The 22,927-nt window shown below is 47.6% G+C and overlaps 1 protein-coding gene across 1 annotated transcript in view; it reads left to right on the plus strand.

Annotated features, from left to right (window-relative positions):
* Positions 1-22,927, plus strand: part of GRIN3B (glutamate ionotropic receptor NMDA type subunit 3B) — a 151,527-nt gene that overhangs the window by 52,463 nt on the left and 76,137 nt on the right. Inside the window, exons 3-7 of the mRNA XM_066602061.1 lie at positions 2,224-3,271; positions 4,878-5,023; positions 9,982-10,097; positions 10,526-10,677; positions 22,220-22,384. Of these exons, the coding sequence (XP_066458158.1) occupies positions 2,224-3,271; positions 4,878-5,023; positions 9,982-10,097; positions 10,526-10,677; positions 22,220-22,384 (1,627 nt within the window). The remainder of the gene's footprint in view (positions 1-2,223; positions 3,272-4,877; positions 5,024-9,981; positions 10,098-10,525; positions 10,678-22,219; positions 22,385-22,927) is intronic.

A 22,927-nucleotide genomic window follows, 5' to 3' on the forward strand; every position in this document is an offset into this window, starting at 1 on the left:
TTCTTGGGGAGCTACAAAAACACTGACCTTCAGGAAGACCAAATACAATCAGCTGAAACAAGAACTGAGGCTCTCAGACTTGGAGAATGTGCTCAAACATAAGAATCCTGAGAGACATTTTTAAAGACATCTTAATTATTGGGAAAGGTGTATACATTACAGAAATATAAGGCATGAGATAGAAAAGTAATCAATAACATAAGAGAAGCTTTTACGTTTTTGTAACAGGAACTCGATAGAACAGCAAAGAAATGAATACATTCTAGAACACACAATCAAAAAAGGCAGCAAAGCTGGAAACAAAGACCTATAGCACAGAAAAGTACACCAGATCCCAAACTTTCAATTAGTGTATATGTGTTGTATGTATATGTATCTATATATATAAAGCTGAAAGCCCTCACTGACTCACTCACTGACTCACTGACTCACTGACTCACTGACTCGCTGACTGACTCGCCAAAAGTTCTCCAACTTCCCGATATCGTAGAAACATGAATTTTGGCACGAGCATAGATTATCTCCAAAATAGGAAAAGTAATTGGGTCCCAACTCGATTATTCAATTCTAGCGCAAAAGAATTGGTGTCGAAATTTTACGTACATAATCTAAATCTGTCACTTCCCAATGCCTTAGAAACTTAATATTTGGCACGAGCATTGATTATGTCATAAAAAGGAAAAGCTAATGGGTCCCAACTCGATTATTCAAGTCTATGCGCAAAAGAATTAGCGTCCAAATTTTACGTGCGGAATGTAATTTTTTCACTTTCCAGTGTCATAGAAACAGGAAATTTGGCACGAGCATTGATTATGTCATAAATAGGAAAAGCTAATGGGTCCCAACTCCATTATTCAATTCTATGCGCAAAAGAATTAGCGTCCAAATTTTACGTGCGGAATGTAATTTTTTCACTTTCCAGTGTCATAGAAACGGGAAATTTGGCACGAGCATTGATTATGTCATAAATAGGAAAAGTTCATAGGTCCCAACTCAATTATTCAATTCTAGCGCAAAAGAATTGGTGTCGATATTTTACGTACGGAATGTAATTTTTTCACTTTCCGGTGTCATAGAAACGGGAAATTTGGCACGAGCATTGATTATGTCATACATAGGAAAAGCTAATGGGTCCCAACTCCATTATTCAATTCTATGCGCAAAAGAATTAGCGTCCAAATTTTACGTACGGAATCTAATTTTTTCACTTTCCGGTGTCATAGAAACGGGAAATTTGGCATGAGCATTGATTATGTCATAAATAGGAAAAGTTCATAGGTCCCAACTCGATTATTCAATTCTAAGCGCAAAAGAATTAGTGTCCAAATTTTATGTACGTAATCTAATTCTCTCACTTCCTGATGTCATTTTATATAAAGGAAACGTCGCATGGTTACCTCCCCGTGGTGTTTCCTGGGTAACGCAGAGAACTATGCAAAATGGTGAACATATGTTTTTCCTCAGTATCTCTAAAGTAACCACGACTTCATAAGATTTTCCATGTGAACACCAGATAAACACCAGCACCAAATTAACTCGGGCGAAGCCGGGTATATCAGCTAGTCTATATATATAGATAGATATTTAGATACATATATATACACATATATATATTTAGTATAAGCAAAAATAAAAGTGCCGCTTTCAAAATTGATCTGGATGGAATCGTAAAAGCGGTTAAAAGGAACTGACCGAGGTGCAGACTAATGTTTCCTTTTTGGGCTTCTCCAAATTGAGTTTGGAATTTAGAATGTCCTAAATTTTGTTATATAGAGGCCAGGCATCCTGCACCTGCACAGAGGTGTCACGGTTCCCACCATTTTGCTTGAAAAAATAGCGCTACATGCTCAGCTATTTTTTTCTGACATTTCCGATGGTAACCTTGACGGAAAGCCCTCACAGAGATGTGAACAGAGGCCTAGCGATACGCAGTGACTTCTCTGGGATGTTCCTGGACGCTCCCCTTGACTGATGATTATGGTTTGACTTCAATGGGTTCAAAATCATTTGTTTTGTCTTTGATAACTGTCTTAGTTTTTCTTTCTATTGTTCTTTGCCAAAAACATAATTACATTTGCAATCATTTTATGTTGTATTGCAAAAAGTCCAAAGGGGTTCCAATGTGAGTATATTTTAGGAATTGTATCTATCTAATGCCACATTTCCATAGTGGAACCGTGTAAGATCTGCTAACAGAGGCTAACATTACTTTCTTAATCATAGGTACTTGGCCAATACATCATTCTCAGGTCAAACTGGTCAAGTGCACGTACTGAATAATAATCTGATCCACACTGATCACCACTACAAGATATGGAGCCTGGTGCGTGACTCTTTAGGAGACCCCACCTGGGTAACTATGGGTGGTTGGCATGAAGGGAAAATGGAAGTGGAAGAAGGTGTGTGGCAAAATCGAATACAAAAACGGGAACCACCACCAGTGATGACACAACGTACAAAGCTCCGGGTGGTAACCCTTGTGGAACACCCCTTTGTTTTCACACGAGCGGTGGATGCTGATGGCAGTTGTCCAGCTGGCCAAATGTGCCTGGACCCTCACACAAATAACTCTGCCTTATTAGATATGCTATTTGAAGGGCTAAACTCACCAAATGGTTCTGTACCACTAGAATATAAAACGTGTTGTTATGGCTACTGCATTGATTTACTAGAAAAGTTAGCAGAGGATCTTGGATTTGAGTTTGAGCTCTACATAGTTGGAGATGGAAAATATGGAGCTCGGATAGGCAACCGCTGGACAGGACTAATTGGAGACTTGTTGAGCGGAGCGGCTCACATGGCTGTTACATCCTTCAGCATAAACTCTGCACGGAGCACTGTTATAGACTTTACTAGCCCATTCTACTCTACCAGCCTTGGTATTTTGGTTCGTATGAAAGATACTGCATCCCCTATTGGAGCTTTCATGTGGCCTCTACACTGGTCCATGTGGGTGGGAATATTTGTGGCCTTGCACATCACTGCATTATTTCTTACATTCTATGAATGGAAGAGTCCTTTTGGTATGACTCCACATGGACGCAACCGGATGAAAGTCTTCTCATACTCTTCAGCGCTCAACCTGTGCTATGCTATTCTTTTTGGAAGGACAGTATCAAGCAAAACTCCAAAATGCTGCACCGGAAGAGTCCTGATGAACCTGTGGGCTATCTTCTGTTTACTAGTACTATCCAGCTACACTGCAAACCTCGCTGCAGTAATGGTGGGAGATAAGACTTTTGAAGCCTTGTCAGGCATCCATGATCCGAAGGTGGGTAGCTCGTAAACTACTTGGAATGTATTTATAAATGGTACATATCTGCAGAACATATCAGCGCTTAAAGGGAACCTGTCGTCCCCACATAACCTATGTTATGCTGCTGTTAGGGAATATGATGGGAAGCTGATGATGTATTCTATTATACTCACAGCACAAACATTTGACTCTTAGGCCCCCTCACAAAGGCGTTTTTGTATAGCGTTTAGCACTGCTTTTTCAGCGCAGCGCTAAACTCTGTACAACGCTCCTATTCATTTCACCTTGCAGGTGCCGTCAAGGTCCCCGCAGGTGTTTTCAAAGCTTCGGGCCGGCTGCTGCGCACTTGTCAAGCCGGCAAAGCATCTATTGCTAGTGATGGGGATTGAATTCCCAACTCCCAGCAAGAGATTTCTCTGATTGGCTGAATCGGCTGAGTGACAGCCCTCTCAGCCAATCACAGCCAGTGCTGGATGCACCAATCATCATTCAATGGCTGTGGTGCATCCAGTGATGGCTGTGATTGGCTTAGAGGGCTGTCACTCAGCCGATTCAGCCAATCAGAGAAATCTCTTGCTGGGAGGTGGGGAATTCAATCCCCGTCACTAGCAATATATGCTTTGCTGGCTTGACAAGTCCCCAGCAGGCAGCCCGAAGCTCCAAAAACCCCGGCAGAGACCCCGACGGCAACCTGCAAGGTGAGTATTGATTTTTGTTTTCTTTTTTTAGCATCCTTGGCTGCACTGAAAATGTAGCCAAAACACTGGCACAACGCATGCCAGCGCTGCTGAAACCGGGCTGAAACAGCAGTAAACGCAGCGTTAAAAGACACTGCATTTCTGGAAACGCCCGGTGTGAGGGTGGCCCAAGACCTGTATAGGAGAGCGTGCAAAGTACTCTAATAAGAGTCAGAGTTTCGCACTGCACACCAACTTCAGAGGAGGACTTTGCTGGATCGCAGGAGCGGGTGACTATAAAAGACTCCCTCGCTGGCTCGCTGTCACATCCCCTAACAACACCATCACTTAGGGACACAACAAGTTCCCTTTAAGCACTAATTCTAGGACTTGTAGTTCCAAGCTTTCTACTTCTGGTACATTTTCCCAGCAAACTTTGTGAAATTTGTTATCTCCAAGCTCGGGTATTTAATCCTTAATGGAGACCATCTAGAAATGATAAATATGCCATTTAGTGTATATGAGGGATGTGTTTTAATATCTTCTATGCCGAGACCTCATTGCTTACAATGACAAGTGCAAAGCCTGAGACTGCACAGCTGAGAGATCTGCGTCAGACGCGGTGTTGTCACCATATGTTCCAATAGCTGCATCTTACCTGGCGCAAAGGTATTCCCATATCATCCATTTATGACATATCCACAGGATAACCTTAAAGCAAAGACTGAAGAGCCCATACAAACCGTAAACCACAAGTATACAATACAGAAAAGCAAAGCAAAGCAATGGCAATGACATCCAGTGTCAAGTGAGTAATGGTACCAGAGAGACACAAGCAAGTCTTACGAAATTAGCAATTCATTTTAATGTTAATTAGGAATTCTAGTTATGAGAATATGGTATTTTATCAATGTAGCGCATTAATGATCTGTCTGTCTTTGCAGCTCCATCATCCTTCTCAGGGTTTCCGCTTCGGCACAGTTTGGGAAAGCAGTGCAGAACAATACATTAAAAAAAGTTTCCCTGAAATCTACAACTACATGCGGAGGTTCAGCGTCCCGTCCACATCAGATGGAGTCCACATGTTAAAGTGAGGAGGCATTTCAGTGACAGGGTGGGCACAACTGTTAGATAATCTAACATGACATTTGGAGCGTTAGGCTTTTCAGGCTCAACATCCAGAGTCTAGAAATAATCAATGTCATTGGAAGGATGAGTGAATTGGGCTGTAGTAGGCAAATATAATGACCTCGTTAAGTAGTCGGATTTGACCATCCAAGTGAATGAGCATGCCATAATCAGCCATCACAGAGGGCTAGTCAATGATTAACAGCTGATGAAACCGTGGAAGACGTAGCATTCAGTGCTGAGATTCTGTTCACGTCTGCGGCTGCTGCTCATGATGGAAGCCACGAAGCACTTCCCAATCTGTCACATGGGCAGCACCAAGTTCCATCGCAGATCCTTCATGGCGTCTGTAGTTTTATTAGACAAGGCAGTGCAGCATACAGCACACGTGTGACCGCAGCCGACACTGCAGTATTAATGTGCGCTGGCTGTCGGTATTACGAGATGACACCTTCTTACCATAGCAAGTAATATGGTGATACAAATGATTCACGGCTGCATCTCCCGGTTAGGTGCCCGTTCAGATGGCCCAAATGCGGTGATAATATGCCGAGCCTGGGATACCGTCGGGCGGGGGGGAAAAGTTTAGCTCTGCTAAACTCCGGCGCCCCATCTCCGCCCTCCAATCTCCCACCACACCTTCTACCTTTGGCAACAGCCAGCAAGGGGCGGAGAGGGAGTTTAGCAGAGTCACTGCTAAACTCGATCCCACCTTCCTTTTCCAGCGGCTCTCATAGGCTCCCGTAAGAGCTCACCGCATGCACTATCTTTTCCGGCCAACCATTTTTACACACCTGAAAATCGGCCATCTGAACTCATGCATTGGAATCCAATGTATGAGATGGTTGCGTGTATCGGCTGGCCGTGAAAACGAGGCCAATGTACGCTCATGTGAATGAGCCCTTAAAGTTACACTCCGATTTCAGGAAAAAATTCTCTCCCAGGACTGTAGGAGGAGCAAGCTATATTACTTGCAGTAGTTCTTCTGCACCGCGCCTCTCAGACACTCGTTCTGAGTTTTGTTTTCAGCCATTCCAGATGGCCAGCCTAATCTTCAGACTACCTAATCCCCACAATGCATTGGTAAGGTTAGACTACCCATGCACTCTACCTCCTCTCTCATTGACCAGCACTGTTCACATGATCCGCACTAGTCAATCAGAGAACAATGCACTTTGGGTATTAAGTAGTTAGAAAATTGCTGTGGCTATCTTGGATAAATGGGGCCCAGAATCGGTGGATAGGTGAGGGGGCAGCAAAGAACAAGCTCCTGTAATATACCCCCTCCTGTCCTGGGATAGAATTTTGTCCCCAAAATAGGAGGGTCGCTTTAAAGGAGATGTCCCGCGCCGAAACGGGTTTTTTTTTTTTTAAACCCCCCCCCCCGTTCGGCGCGAGACAACCCCGATGCAGGGGTTAAAAAAACCACCCGCACAGCGCTTACCTGAATCCCGGCGGTCCGGCGTCTTCATACTCACCTGCTGAAGATGGCCGCCGGGATCCTCTGTCTTCATGGACCGCAGGGCTTCTGTGCGGTCCATTGCCGATTCCAGCCTCCTGATTGGCTGGAATCGGCACGTGACGGGGCGGAGCTACACGGAGCCCCATAGAGAAGAGGAGAAGACCCGGACTGCGCAAGCGCGGCTAATTTGGCCATCGGAGGGCGAAAATTAGTCGGCACCATGGAGACGAGGACGCCAGCAACGGAGCAGGTAAGTATAAAACTTTTTATAACTTCTGTATGGCTCATAATTAATGCACAATGTACATTACAAAGTGCATTATTATGGCCATACAGAAGTGCTTACCCCCACTTGCTGCCTCGGGACAACCCCTTTAATATAATCCAGTGGTGTAAATAATACCTAGATGTGTCTGGTCTGGGGGGCCATGCCCCCTCTTGGCAAGCTATGCCAGTGTAGACCACAAGAAGTCGTACATTTTTTGCACATATAAGATTTGCGTCAAAATCTGCAACTTTTTAATGTAATTTTCCACTTATGAATCCCCAATGTGTTTGAGTTCAGTAACATTGATTGTCTTATAAGGAGAGGTATAGGCGAGTTAGCAAGTGAACATTCGGGGTTTGAAATTGATTGAAAGTGGACACAATGGGCAAGCAAAACAACATGGCAGACTTTGACAGGGGCAGATTGCAATGGCTAGATGAGTGTGCCATAGCTCTACAAACCAGGGTGTTCCTGGCATGCAATGCTTCAAAGTCTAAGTAATGACAAGCTATGAATCCGTGACAAGCCATTGATGTGCAGAGCAAATTGCTGAAGAAGTTAATTGTGGCTACGATGTGAAGGTGTTATAACACACTTTGTATCAGCTTGCTGTTTATGGGCCTGCATAGTCACAGACTGGTGAGTACCCATGGGGCCCTTGTCCTCTAGTAAGCGTGACTGCTTGGGCATGTGACCATCAAAAGTGTCGCATGAAACAATGGAAGATGGTATCCTGGTCTGATTAATCACATTTGTCTTAACATCCTGTAAACTACTGAGTGCGTGTGCAGCGCATAAGAGATGACAACTGGGTGAGCCATACAAGGAGTCAAACCAGTAGAGAATGACCAACGTTCTGCTGCCTCTACTATCGAAGCATTGCTGTAAGCCAAGCACACGTCTTCATAACTCGTCCTGCCACACTTGTTCAGGAATGGTTTGAAGAACATGACAAAGATTGGAGATGTCCACTTGGCCTCTAAACTTTCCAGATCTCAATATATTAGGAAAAAAAGGATCTATTGCAGATCCCACCTTGGAACTTGCAGGACAAAATGTCTTAAGCCAGATACCACAGATAGCTTCAGATGTCTTGTGGGGTCTATACTATGACAAGTCAGAGCTGTTGTCAGCACATGAGGGGTCTACACCATATAGGCAGGTGGTTTAAAGGTTATGGTTGATCAGTACATCTAATATAAAGCAGCCTACAGGCTTTTCTTGCACCACACTTTGTCCCCTTCGCGTGACCTTTGGTGGATGATTTTGGTGTCATTAGATTTGTGACTTCCTCACCGCTGGCGTAAAATCGTAACATTAGCGTTTTATATGTGGAGTGACTGTCAGGCCTGTCACAGTTCCTATGTTAAGTCTAGCAGTGCGGTTGTGCTTCAGCTAATAGCGCCGCTATGGGGGGTCAGGCATTGCTGAGCGATGGTCATTATCAAGTGCTTACCAGTCTGACTGTTGCCACGTCCCCAAAACATGGAAGACTGGTAACCGTGGACAGCGAACAGTTCAAGACGTATCCTCGGCGGTTCTTAAAACATTTACAACCATTTTCCCAAACATTTTATGTTCGTGTAGCGATGGGTCAACCTAGTTTTATAAATTACTATACCTTGTACAGGTAAGCAGTCACATGGAAGGACTTGTCAACCAGCGCCGGGAGAAGGACTCCACTCTGCAGCGCTGCGAGAGTTCAAAAGTAACATTTGCAAAACTGATAGATAGATTAGAATAAGTGGCAGACCGCAAAAATTAGCATGTCCGATAGTGTTCAGCGAACATACTCTGCCGAGCTTGATGCATACTCGATGGTGCTGGTTCCTCGAACGAGCATCAAGCCGTGTTCGACCCCGCCCCCGTTTAGGGCTCCTCCCCGCTGTGACGTGCCTGTTTTGGCCCCTCCCTGCCACAGCGCACGTCAATGGCAAATTTTTTGTCGAGAGAGACAGAGAGAGAGAGACCTACCTAGAAAAAAAAAAAAAAAGCTCGGCACCCGGCGTCCCACATACAAAAATGCTCGAGTCCCCCATTGTTGTCAATGGGGTTTGTTACTCGAGTAGAGCTCTCAAATTTTACAAAACATTCGACTTGAATAACGCGAACCCGAGCATTTGGGTGCTGGCTCATCTCTAATGTCCATTAGACTGTGCTGCCTGCAAATATGGACCCATAAGAGGCCTGACAGATCCCTTCAATCCCTCTACTTGTGGTGGCAGACAGGCCACGTTTCATCATTCAGATACATGGCTTTGCAGACAATCTGGAGTTGTGTATCAAAAGCCACGACCGATAACAATATAATAAATGAATCTATGAACAGACTCTAACAGCGGGGTTGCAAGCCATCATTCATACAAAGCAGGTTCATACTTGAGTAGTGCCGTTGCTGTGGCCAGTAGCCTCCAATGATGCCGCAGTGTCATGACGTTCCATTCGCTGGTGACGTGTTCTGCTCTCTGGTCAGCGGACAAACCTTTTAAAGTTCTGGTCTTCATATTAAGTTGTTTAATTGCTTATTATCGCAGTTGGATTAATGGAATTTCACGCGTTTCACATATTCTGGTAAAGTCTAACTCATTTATGTAATGTCATAGCGACTTGTCAGACATTCTGATGCGGGGGAGTCCAGATGCTGAGACCCCATTATTTGCTAAAATGATGGGTAAAACAAAAAGCACGGGCTGAGCGCCGCGTTCCTTGATTTATGATTGGCTGTCTTTGCCTCTGCTTGAAGAGCTGAGTGAGTAGCGGATATACTGAGAGGGAAATGTATTAAAGCCTTTAAACTGTTCTGTGATGTAAAATGTTGCATATTTTGGTGCACTCTATATTTGGGCTAAAATCGGCGACTTTTAAAACTTCTAGACACTTTTAAAAAGTGATAAGAATAGGGGCCACATTTTGCTGAGAGGGCTGTATCTGCAGCAGCCCCATAGATTTCCTATGACTTACCCCAGAATCTATAGGAAGCCAATCAAACAACGGGCCACAGCGCTCAGCTATCAGTGGGAGTGTCAGCATCCAGGCATAGGCCTATCAGAATGTCTGACATGTTACTTTGGCGTATCAAAAGTTTTCTAAAATAAGAGTGACTCTTCAATTTTATATGGTCTTACAAATGGAATAACGTATACTGGGGGCTATGTAACAACAACAATCAAAGCATATCTATTGTTTGTAGGACAGACCCACCAACATTAAATGCTTTTATTATGGATAAAGCTTTGTTGGACTATGAGGTATCCATAGACTCAGACTGCAAGTTGCTGACCGTAGGAAAACCTTTCGCCATTGAAGGTAGGATTAAATTAACTTTCTAGTTGATTTAAAGGGGATCTGTCAACTTAAAATTCTGTCCAATCTACAGACACGATGTTATAGAGTAGGAGGAGCTGAGCAGATTGATATATAGTTATATGGGGAAAGATTCGGTAGAACTTGTATTATATTCATTTATATAAATGCTCATTCTGAGCTCAACAGTCCAGTGGGCGGAGCTATCAGTGATTGACAGCCATCTGTGTATAACTATGCATATAAAGATAGCTGTCAATCACTGATAAGACCGCCCCCCGGATCTCCACGCCTCGGCTCCGCTCCTCCTGCCCGATAACATGCAGCCTGCAGGATGGTCAGCATCTTCAATGTGACGGGTTCCCTTTAAAGAAAAATATACATCGTGTAAGAAACAGACTCAAAGATCATGCGTTTCCATCTCTACTCAGGTTATGGAATCGGTCTGCCCCAAAACTCTGCGCTGACCTCCAATATATCGGAGTTCATAAGCCGTTACAAATCATCTGGATTCATGGACACACTACACGACAAGTGGTACAAGATGGTGCCCTGCGGGAAGCGGGTGTTTGCTGTGACGGAGGTAACGCTATATGTACAATTACCATTCTGCACCGCGTTGATTTGCTGTGTGAATTACAGTGCGGATTTATTAAAGGGCATTTCTGACTGCTACAAATCCTATGAATTGTCTGAAAATGGAAAAAAAGAAAAGAAAAAAAGTGAACCCTTTTGAACTACAGTGATACCTTGGGGTTAGGAGTGCCTCAGTTTACAAGCTTTTTGACTTGGGAGCAGGCTCTCTCCCGAATTTTTGCTTTGACTTAAGAGCAAAAACTTGGGTTAAGAGCCTTGCTGTCAATTGGGGTGCTGTTGCTGCCGGTGGCCTCATTGAAAGCAATGGCCTGCCGGCAACCCCTGCAGTGATTTTGGGGGAAGGGCTTTAAATATAAGCCCTTCCCTGAAAATCATTCCTAGCTATAGTAAAAAATATACACTAACCTGTCCGCCGTTGCCGGGGCTCAGGCGTGTCTAGCCGCCACTTGTTCTCCCTACATTTTTAATCCCCACCTGCTGAAAAGCTTCAGAGCTGTGCAGGGAGCACAAGCGGCGGCTAGACCCGCCTGAGCCCCGGCAGACAGGTGAGTATATAGTTTATTTATTTTTTACTACAGCTAGGGATGTTTTCAGGGAAGGGCTTATATTTTAAGCGCTTCCCCGAAAATCACTGCAGGGATGCCGGCGTACTATTGCTTTCAATGGGGCAACGCCATCCCCATTGAAATCAGTGGGAGAGCTTCGCGATCCGGAACGGATTTATGGCTTTTCCATTCATTTCAATGGGTAAACTGGTTTTGAGATAAGAATGTTTTGGGTTAAGAGCTCCGTCACGGAACTATTTAAACTCTTACCCCAAGGCACCAGTGTACCTAGATTTCTTAAGTAATACTAATAAAATGTTCACAAGCATATTATTAAAGGAGATGGATATAAAAGTATTATTCTGATGGCAACATCCTCAGCAGTTAACCCAGCGGAATACAATATAAGATCACAGTAATATGAAGTATAACTTCCCTTATATACTCAAAGTGATCGTGTGACATACTCTCACTAAAAGACACGTTGGCTGTATATAATGGAGGCGGGACTCCCTAGCAAAGATCAAAATGGGTAGAACCTTGCAGTTTCTGGTTTTGCCACCAGGGGTGTTGCTCAGAGTTCAGGGGCATGTGTTGTGCCCGCCAAAAAATTATACATATATAGTGATCTTATAACATTGTTAATAGTAGCCGAAGCCAATATTACCACTAGAGTTGAGCGATCACACTCTGCCAACCTTGATGCTCGTTTGAGTATTAGCGTACTCAATGGTGATCGTTACTCGAACGAGCATCAAATCATGTTCGACCCCCGCCACAGTTTTTGGCTCCTCCCTGCTGTGACGTGCCTGTTTTGGCCCCTCCCCGCCACGACGCAGAGAGAGAGAGAGAAAACACACGAACCAAGAAGAAAAAAAAAAAAGCTCGGCACCCGGCGTCCCACATACAAAAATGCTCGAGTCTCCTATTGTAGTCAATAGGGTTCGTTACTCGAGTAGAGCTCTCGAATTGACTCGAATAATGTGGACCCGAGCATTTGGGTGCTCGCTCATCTCTAATTACCACCATACAGCAATTACATGTTATCTACATACTGCTAGTGAAGAAAGCCTTAGGCCACCTGCAGACGGCGAGTCGGATCCGGCTGCGAGAATTCTGGCAGCGGGACCCGTCCCGCGCCCCAGCAAGGACCAGCACGTACTCATCTGCTTCCGCGGCTCCGGCTGTTTGATGTGTCGGCGCATGCGCAGACTGGAGCCGGTGGCCAGGGAGTGAGATTTCTGTGCGGGGCACTGCAAGCCCTGCACAGAAATAGAGCATGCCGCGATTTGTTTGCCGCGGCCGTCTGCCTAGGATTGCGTTTGCTAACGCAATCCTATGGCAGCTTCCATGGGCGGAAATTCCGCGGGAAATCCCGCCGTGGAATTTCTGCCTGTGTGAATCAATAATGATTCACTGACATCCTCAGATCACAAGACTAAACCAATATATAATACATTACGTCACACCACTAAGAGCAAATAACAGGTTGTACTAATCCCACTTATTGCCCATATCCCACTAATTCATATTCCTTATAAATGCATATATTCCATAATATTAATACATGGTATTTGCTCATATGTAATAATCTTTATTTGTATAGCGCCAGCTTATTCCACAGCGCTATACAATGCCTTATACTAAATATCCAACTCTCTTGTTAAGGAGAATTTAACAACTACACTCATCGTCAGACTAATCCCCCACACTACCTAGAAGACGTTTGCAGAGTCTCTGTGTGATTGTAACGCTGATATAAGGCGCTGATTACAATATCAGAGCAAAAGGATAGTGTTACGGCACTCTGCCCCCCAGAGCGCCAGATGGGGTGCCCTGATCTTCCCGCACCCCACTGTCCCTGCCTACTTGCCTCGGCCCTGGCTAACCCCAGGCGGACAACTGGGCGGCGGTCCCTGCCCTGGCTAGGGACCTGGCGACTACCTAGATGGAACTACTAATAGGGGACAGAGTGCCGACAGAAGAGGCAGGTGGAACAAACCAACAAAACTTACAAGTACAAGCAGGGCTGGAGATGGAGCTCACAGGCAGGTAGACAGGACCTGAATAGCAACTAGTGCTGACTGGGACAGACCAGACTAGGGGCTAACAGGACCAACAGAAACAGGCTGAGAAAGGATAGCAGGGCTGACAGACAAATAGGGACTGGCTGAGGTAAACTGCAGACAGACTGACTAGATGAAAGCAGAACCAATAACTGGCAGTGAGCTCACATCACTGCCAGTCTCTTAACCACAAGGTTCCGCCCCCGGGCGGAGAGTGGGAGGAGGCAACTCCACCCACTGCTGTATAAGAAGAACGGAGGAGTGCGGGCGGCACCCTACGGGCGGACACGCCCATGCCGCCGCCCACCGACCGTCCCAAGCTGCTGGGATAACCTCGACACAGGGCTCCAGGCTGCTGGAGCCGACGCCGGAGCGACGCGCGCCGACCGCGGGACCCCGTGCCGCGCTGTATGGTAACATTACCCCCCCTCTGACGGGGGACCTCCGGGCCCCCGGAAACTCGACCAGGCTTATCCAGGAGGCGGCTGTGAAAACGCTGTACCAACCCGAGAATGTGACCCTCCTGAGCGGTCACCATGGGCTGATCCTCAGGTCCATGACTTCGGTAGTCTGTGGCTGCCCCATTTCCTTCAGGGCCAACCGTTGACATATCGTCATGTTTCAGGTCGTCTTCCGAGTCAATGTCCAACCATTCACCACTGTCTTTTGACCCATCCTCGCTACCAATGACGCTGCCTTCAAAATCTGAGGCATCTCTAACTTTAAAATCACTGTCATCTGAGCTATCATACTCCAAAAAACTCTTCCGGGCCCCCAAATATTGTAAGGTTCCTGTAGCCCGGCGAGAATCCAGGATCTCCTGGGCCTCGTATTCAACTTCATCACGGACCGGGGTGGGCGGCGGGGGACCGGAGGTGGGCATCACCGAAGGGACAACAGGTTTCGACACAGACTTATGGAACCCCCTGCGACCCCTCCTTTTGCGATTTCCAGAGGACCGGTACCCCTTCTGTCCCGCCCTGTACGGCTCAAACACCGACAGACTCTCCTCACAACGCAACTGCATACGAGACCCCACCCCTTTCTTCCGTCCCCCCTGCAGGGCATCGGTGGCGACATCAGCAGCAGGGCAGGCGGACGGGGTGTGAAGGTAAGTGAGACCTCGGGGACTGAGTGCGGTATCGACTGAGCAGGGAGGACGGGAAGCGCGATGGCTATGGCAGAACGGCCCCCACTGGGTTAGCTCCCCAGTGGCCCAATCGAATTGGGGGTTATGCAACGCCAGCCACGGCATCCCTAGTACCATGTCTACCGACATTTTCTCCATCACCAGGAATGATAGACCTTCCGAATGGCGACCCCCCACCATGAGTTGTAACACTGGGGTCCTCCATCGTACCAAGCCCGAAGCCAGAGGAGTAGCATCAATGCTAGCAAAACGAATTGGCGTCTTCAGCGCCAAAAATTCCGCCCTCAGGGGCTCAACGAGACACATGCTTACCAGGTTAGCGGCTGCTCCGGAATCAATAAACGCCTGCCCTAGGCGGGAGAAGTTCCGGAATCTAACCTGGCAGGGTATTAGAAGTCTAGGACATACCTGTGGTCCTAGGCGACCCTCCCTGCAATCGCCTAGGACTGGGAGTCTTTCTGCCGATTCGGACTGTGGGCGCTGAGGCCTCAGGGGGCAGGTTATCACCCGATGTCCAGCTTTCCCGCAGTAGAGGCAGAGATGATGCAATAACCGAACTCGGCGTCGCTCCTTGGGGTCCAGCGGGTCCAGTTCCATAGGTTCGGGAACAGAGACTGGTACGGAAGAGGAAGGAACTGGACAAACGACCTCCCTGACTCTACTGGTCTGCCTGTCCTGCTTCCCAGCCCTGAGCCTCCTATCTGCCTTCACCGCTAGCTCCATGGCCTCCTTTAAGGACCCGGGAATGGGATGGGAGATCAACAGCTCTTTGACCGCGTCCGAGAGACCCTGCAGAAAAACGTCCTTCAGGGCACTCTCGTTCCATGCAGTGTCGCCCGCATAGCGTCTGAAACTGGAGCAATAATCCTCCACACAAAGCGACCCCTGATGCAGCGCCAGCAACCGTGAAACCGCCAACCCCACTCGGTCCGGCTCATCGAAGATGCCCCCGAGTTCCTGAAAAAAGGAGTCCACCGACTGCAGGGAGGGGGAACCCTCGGGAATAGAAAAGGCCCAAGTCTGGGCAGAGCCCCGCAGCAGGGACATTATAAGCCCGACCCTCTGGGCCTCTGAGCCCGAAGAACGGGGACGCATCCGAAAAAACAGGCGACACGCCTGTTGAAAAACAAAAAACTTGTTCCTCTCCCCAGAGAACACCTCGGGGAGAGGGCACTTGGGTTCGGGACTGGTAAAGGCGTTCTGCCCCTGCAACAACGCCCACTGCTCCTGGGCCACCATGCGAGCTGACAAATCCCGGATCACCGGCACCAGGTCTTGCAGCTGGTTTGCAAGGGCGCTGATCGCCGCCATGGAAAAAAAAAAGTATTTTAAGGGCCAGTTATTATGTTACGGCACTCTGCCCCCCAGAGCGCCAGATGGGGTGCCCTGATCTTCCCGCACCCCACTGTCCCTGCCTACTTGCCTCGGCCCTGGCTAACCCCAGGCGGACAACTGGGCGGCGGTCCCTGCGCTGGCTAGGGACCTGGCGACTACCTAGATGGAACTACTAATAGGGGACAGAGTGCCGACAGAAGAGGCAGGTGTAACAAACCAACAAAACTTACAAGTACAAGCAGGGCTGGAGATGGAGCTCACAGGCAGATAGACAGGACCTGAATAGCAACTAGTGCTGACTGGGACAGACCAGACTAGGGGCTAACAGGACCAACAGAAACAGGCTGAGAAAGGATAGCAGGGCTGACAGACAACTAGGGACTGGCTGAGGTAAACTGCAGACAGACTGACTAGATGAAAGCAGAACCAATAACTGGCAGTGAGCTCACATCACTGCCAGTCTCTTAACCACAAGGTTCCGCCCCCGGGCGGAGAGTGGGAGGAGGCAACTCCACCCACTGCTGTATAAGAAGAACGGAGGAGTGCGGGCGGCACCCTACGGGCGGACACGCCCATGCCGCCGCCCACCGACCGTCCCAAGCTGCTGGGATAACCTCGACACAGGGCTCCAGGCTGCTGGAGCCGACGCCGGAGCGACGCGCGCCGACCGCGGGACCCCGTGCCGCGCTGTATGGTAACAGATAGTTTATTGTGGAGAACTGACCCCTTGTAGGGAGGCTCTAGGACCCTGTTGTACCGTCTCTAGCTTGGATACAAGATGTGATACAGGTGGGCATAGAGGCTCTACTACCCTGTTGTACCACCTCTAGCTTGGAAACAAGATGTGATATGCAGTAGCCAAAAAGGATCTGGGAATGTTTAGCTTGCAGAAGGGAAGGCTGAGAGGAGACTTAATAGCTGTCTACAAATATCTGAAGGACTGTCACAGTGCAGAGGGATCAGCCCTATCCTCATGTGAACAAGGAAAGACTAGAAGCAATCGGATAAAACTGAAAGGGAGGAGACACAGATTAGATATTAGAGAAAACTTTCTGATAGTGAGAGTGATCAATGAGTGGAACAGGTTGACACAGGAGGTGGTGAGTTCTCCTTTAATGGAAGCAATCAAACAGAGGCTGGATAGACATCTGTCTGGGATGATTTAGTGATCCTGCACTGACCAGGGGGTTAGACCCAATGACCCTGGAGGTCCCTTCCAACTCTATCATTCTATGATACGGTCGGGCATGAAGTTTCTATTTTTTGTTGTAATGCCTCTAGCTTGGATACAGATGTGATATGAGCAGGCATGGAGGTTCTAGTACCCTGTTGTACCGCCTCTAGATTGGATACAAGATGTGATACAGGCAGGCATGGAGGCTCTAGTACCCCGTTGTACTGCCTCTAGCTTGGATACAAGATGTGATACAGGGGGCATGTAGGCTCTAGTAACCTGTTGTACTGCCTCTAGTTTGGTTACAAGATGTGAAATGGGTGGGCATGGAGGCTTTAGTATGCTCTGGTACCGTCTCTAGTTTGGATACAAGATTTGATACAGGTATGCTATTGTACTGCCTTTAGCTTGGTTACAATATGTGATGCAGGCGGGCATGGAGGTTCTATTATGCTGTTGTACCGCCTGTAGTTTGAATATAAGATGTGATACGGGCGGGCATAGAGGCTGTAGTACTCTGCTGTTCCTCCTCTACTTTGGATACAAGATTTGATACGGGCGGGCATGGAGGTTCTATGACTTTGTAATACCGGCTCTAGCTTGGATACAAGATGTGATACAGGTGGGCATGGAGGCCTTAGAATGCTGTTGTACCACCTCTAGTTTGGATACGAGAAGTGATACGAGCAGACATGAGGTTCTAGTTCCCTGTTATACTGCCTCTACCTTGTATACAAAATGTGTATAGGAGACATGGAGGCTCTAGTACCCTGTTGCACTGCCACTAGCTTGAATACAAGATTTGATACAGTTGGGCTTGGTTACAATTTGTGATAGGGCGGCAATAGATGCTCTAGCACCTTGTTGTACCGCTCCTAGCTTGGATACCAGATGTGATACGGGTAGGCATATAGGTTCTAGTTCCCTGTTTTAGTGCCTCTAGCTTAGATACAAGATGTGATACAGGCGGGCATGGAAGCTCTAGTATGCTATTGTACTGCCTCTAACTTGGATACAAGATGTGATACGGGCAGACATGGAGGCTCTAGTACCCTGTTGTACTACCTCTAGCTTGGATACAAGATGTGATACGGGCAGGCATGGAGGCTCTAGTACCCTGTTGTACCGCCTCTAGCTTGGATACAAGATGTGATACAGGCAGGCATGGAGGCTCTAGTACCCTGTTGTACTACCTCTAGCTTGGATACAAGATGTGATACAGGCAGGCATGGAGGCTCTAGTACCCTGTTGTACCACCTCTAGCTTGGATACAAGATGTGATACAGCGGGCATGGAAGCTCTAGTACCCTGTTGTACCACTTCTAACTTGGATACAAGATGTGATATAAGGAGGCATAGAGGCTATAGTGCCCTGTTATATCGACTTTAGCTTAGATACCAGTTATGATACGGGCAGGAATGGAGGTTCTAGTACCCTGTTGTACTGCCTCTAGCTTAGATCCTAGATGTAATATGGACCGGCATGGAGTCTCTAGTACCCTGTTGTACCGCCTCTGGCTTAGATCCAAGATGTGATACATGCAAGCAGGGAAGCTGTAGGTCCCTGTTGGGCCGCCTCTAGTTTGGATACAGCCACGATGACAATGTTGTGGGGGCTTCCTGTGACCCCCTTGTGTGTGCGGCTGAGCATTATTCTGCTGCCTCTTGGAAGCCACCACGAGAGGAACACATGTGGCTGCAGGATGTCCTGAACATATCTCTGAGCTGTTATTTTCCCTTGTACCCCTACTATGGGTGAACCACAGTCGTATACGATGGCCCCCCAGACCATCACACCAGCAGGGGGCAGTGTGCCGCTCCACAGCAAAGGCAGGATTGAGGCGCTCACCCTGAGGTTTCTACACAAGAACATGGCTGTCGTCAGCGCCCAAACTGAACTTGGATTTATCGCTGAATTCATTGGTTTCACTCTGTAGCATCCAGTTTCATTGTTCATGAAATCACTGCAGACAGAGGCAACAGTGGGTGACAAAGGCTGAACATGTAATGGGGGCTGTGAGATCACATGTCCTCAGACAAGAGCCTAGAAACGGATACAGTGGTGTAATGATGGCGCCACCTGTCTCCGGATGGCGGACAATGAAACAGTTGGAGCTGCTGGTGCTTGGTGGATGATCAGACAGTCCTCTCTACTGTTGGTCTGTAGGGGGCGTCCTGAGCCTGGTCACCTTGTGTGCCCTCACACATCCACTGGTCCCAACACCTCCTAACAGTCTGGTCAGACGATCCTCTCTATTGGTGGTCTGTAGGGGGCGTCCTGAGCCCGGTCAGCTTGTGTGCCCTCACACATCCACTGGTCCCAACAACTCCTAACAGTCTGGTCAGATGCTCCTCTCTACTGTTGGTCTATAGAGGGCGTCCTGAGCCCAGTCACCTTCTGTGCCCCCATCCACTGGTCCTAACACCTCCTAACAGTCTGGTCAGATGCTCCTCTCTACTTGTGGTCTGTATAGGGGTCCTGAGCCCAGTCACCTTGTGTGCCCTCACACATCCACTGGTCCTAACACCTCCTAACAGTCTGGTCAGATGCTCCTCTCTACTGGTGGTCTGTAGGGGGTCCTGAGCCCAGTCACCTTGTGTGCCCTCACACATCCACTGATCCTAACACCTCCTAACAGTCTGGTCAGATGCTCCTCTCTACTGGTGGTCTGTAGGGGGTCCTGAGCCCGGTCACCTTGTGTGCCCTCACACATCCACTGGTCCCAACACCTCCTAACAGTCTGGTCAGATGCTCCTCTCTACTTGTGGTCTGTATAGGGGTCCTGAGCCCGGTCACCTTGTGTGCCCTCACACATCCACTGGTCCCAACACCTCCTAACAGTCTGGTCAGATGCTTCTCTTTACTGGTGGTCTGTAGGGGGCGTGCTGACCCCGGTCACCTTGTGTGCCCCCATCCACTGGTCCCAACACCTCCTAACAGCCTGGTCAGACACTCCTCTCTACTGGTGGTCTGTAGGGGGCATCCTGAGACCGATCACCTCTTGTGACCTCATCCACTGGTCCCAACACCTCTTAACAGTCTGTCAGAACGGCCGGTGGGCGACAATTCATCAATACAACCATCCAGCTTCTCACATCCCAATAATGCGCCCCCCTCTTGTAACGGGGTGAAATCTCTTCTCTGCGTTGTAGAGGTGTCTAGTGGTCAATAAGCTGTACAAGCAGAAGAGGTCACTATACACAAGGAGCCTCCGGAAGCCTCTTATGGGCCAAGGAGGGAACCACTTCTAGGGCCTCCGGTGACAAGACCGTCCATCTAGGAAAACAAAACAGTCCAGCAGCACACAAATATCTTGGGGGGTGAGCAAATGCAAAACTCCACACAATGAACTCAGGTCAGCGACAGTGCAGTGAGAAGGGGATTAGATGAGTATAATGTGCATCTTGTACTTAGATTATTTGTGGCTCCAGGGACTGTGAGTGGTAGAGTGCGTGGGCGGGGGGGGGTGTAGTGGTAGAGCGGATTGGGGGGAGGGGTTAGTGGTAAAGTGGAGTGGGGGGGGGTGAGTGGTAGAGTGGAGTGCGTGTAGGGGGGGATTGAGTTGTAGAGTGGAGTGGGGGGGTGTAGAGTGGAGTGTGTGGGGGGGATGGATTAAAGGAGAGTGAGTGGTAGAGTGAGGGGGGGGGGCTTTGACTCCTTTCTCTACCATGATTATCAACTGTATAGGCATCCTGTGGATACCGATACAGTTTAGAGTGGCACTTGCCCAGGATACGGGGCACTGGGCTAGAAGTTCAGGACGTATGCCCCAGATCTCCAGTGCTAGCAACGCCCCTGTTTTCCATCCAAGACACGGGCTTGGGGTTTGTTTTCTTCTCTACTCTCCTTCGATTATGCTTCGGCCAATTCCCTAACATTTGCAGGGAGCCCTGCACAGCTTCTTGCTACCCAGGAGCAAAGATGAAGGGACTGGCCAGAGCTGGCCTCTTTCTCTCTATGGGCCGCACAGTAGCAGCATGCTGTGCCTAGACGCTACAAAAGTAGCAAAGCTTAACTTGACTGTAATAAATTGTTCTCCTATTGTAACACAACAAAACTTATTGTAAAGTTATTGAAGGGATAAAAAAACTGCAGCACAAAAACTCAATACAACATCGAGCATCTAGAAAAAAACACATAACTAAAATATATAACTTTGTTAATCCAATACATATTGTGAGGGATTAGCGTCAGGATAAGGTAGCAGCCGGGCATCCACAGCCAGAGACAGTGACACACGGAACAATAAAGTTCTTTAGACCAGGCTTCGCCTGGGTTTATTTCAGCAAACATAAAGCAAAACAGGCCTAACTCCAGGCCAACAGAACTCAACACCTGCTCATCTGAGCACTCACTATACATAGATCGGTCCTGACTGTTCACTGTCCAAACCACTGCTTGCTGTGCACAGCCAGTCTAGTCCTCAGACCTGCAGAGGTCTCACCACACTCTCACACAAGACCTGCAGGCCCAGGCTTTATAAGGCCTGGTACCAGCCTCACCTGGTACGTGGGAGGGGTCATCCCACCCTTCGCTTTGACCACTCCAGGAAAAGCCGGCCCAGACTATGTGGCTTGGAGCCACTACATGGACTACAATGTGTCAGTAACTTAGTGTTACTGACACCCAAATGCTCGCTTCCTCCACCGACCCCAGGCTGCTTGATGGCACGTACCTGCCCAAGTGCTCCCTAAAGCCTCATATGAGAACATCCTAGGAGACACATACCTGCCCTCCACGACTTTGCCAGTCACTGTCTCACAAAATTAAAAGCAATTAAACTATGGAACAGAACACATTCCATATGCACAATCCTCCTAAGTAATGACAGTCCACAAGCAATCAGCCATACAGCGAACAGCATACAGACCACTGGGCACTCCGCTCCCAGCATGCATCTCACATGTCACTTCTTCCAGGGGTTTAATATGTGTTGGATTAATACAAACACTTTTGTAATATGTATTTGCTCTCCATGTGTGGTTTGTTCTTGGTGGCGCTCATATGACTTTTACACGGAGTAATTAGTTTACATGTTATCAGCCCAGCAATAGGAGTGAGATGGTAAAAGTCAAGTTAAACTGTGCTGCTTCTGTACTTATGACCGCGACTCCAGGCATGAGGAAGTCCATATGAATGAAGCTCTGCAGCGTGATGCTATGATGAATAGTGTGTGACATGTGGACTGAACCTAGAATGTGATATCAGCCATATACCGACACATTTATAGTTCTTTTATCATGTTTGTGTCCTTTAGACGCTCCAGATGGGAATTTACCATTTTTCCGGATTATTTGTCCTCCTCTGTATCGGGTTTTGTGGTTCACTACTTACATCACTGGGAGAAAGGATTGTTTACCACCTGATCCTGCCACGCATGAGGAGAAGGCGAAGATTCAAATATTGGCTTCATACCAGTCAGGTGAGCTTGGATTTCAGGTAGAGAATGTATCAATCGTCATCTTATGCTATAAATATAGGTTGGAAACAAATCTGCATGAGATGCTTGATATACAGTAATATCAGATTACCTCCCATATGAGGGGGTAAGCACTCACGGCGGCGGTACATACTATTTTTTTGATGGTAATGGTGCAGCAGACCTTCAGGGCTTAAACTCTTTTTTACTTGCTCTTTACTCAACCGTTAATGCAATGGCCGAGAACAGATAGGAGCCGGCTGTAGTGTAGTGAATGCATCATGCGGGAAAGATCGGGCAGCTGCTGTCTTCCCGTGTATTTTTGCAGCGAGCATAGTTGTGCATATGGTTGTCTGTTTTTGCCATTACTGTCTTATGTTAATCTACCCTAAGGCCAGAGTCACACGACCGTATTTGCGCATGCAATAAGTAGTGACTAGAGCCCATTGAGTTCAATAGGTTTGCTCACATGTGCGTATTTTTCCTGCACATTTCAGTCGCGCAAAAAAACCACAGTATGCTTTATTTTCCAAAAGCCCCCATAGA

This window comes from Eleutherodactylus coqui, chromosome 5, assembly GCF_035609145.1.
Source record: "Eleutherodactylus coqui strain aEleCoq1 chromosome 5, aEleCoq1.hap1, whole genome shotgun sequence".
Lineage (NCBI taxonomy): Eukaryota > Metazoa > Chordata > Amphibia > Anura > Eleutherodactylidae > Eleutherodactylus > Eleutherodactylus coqui.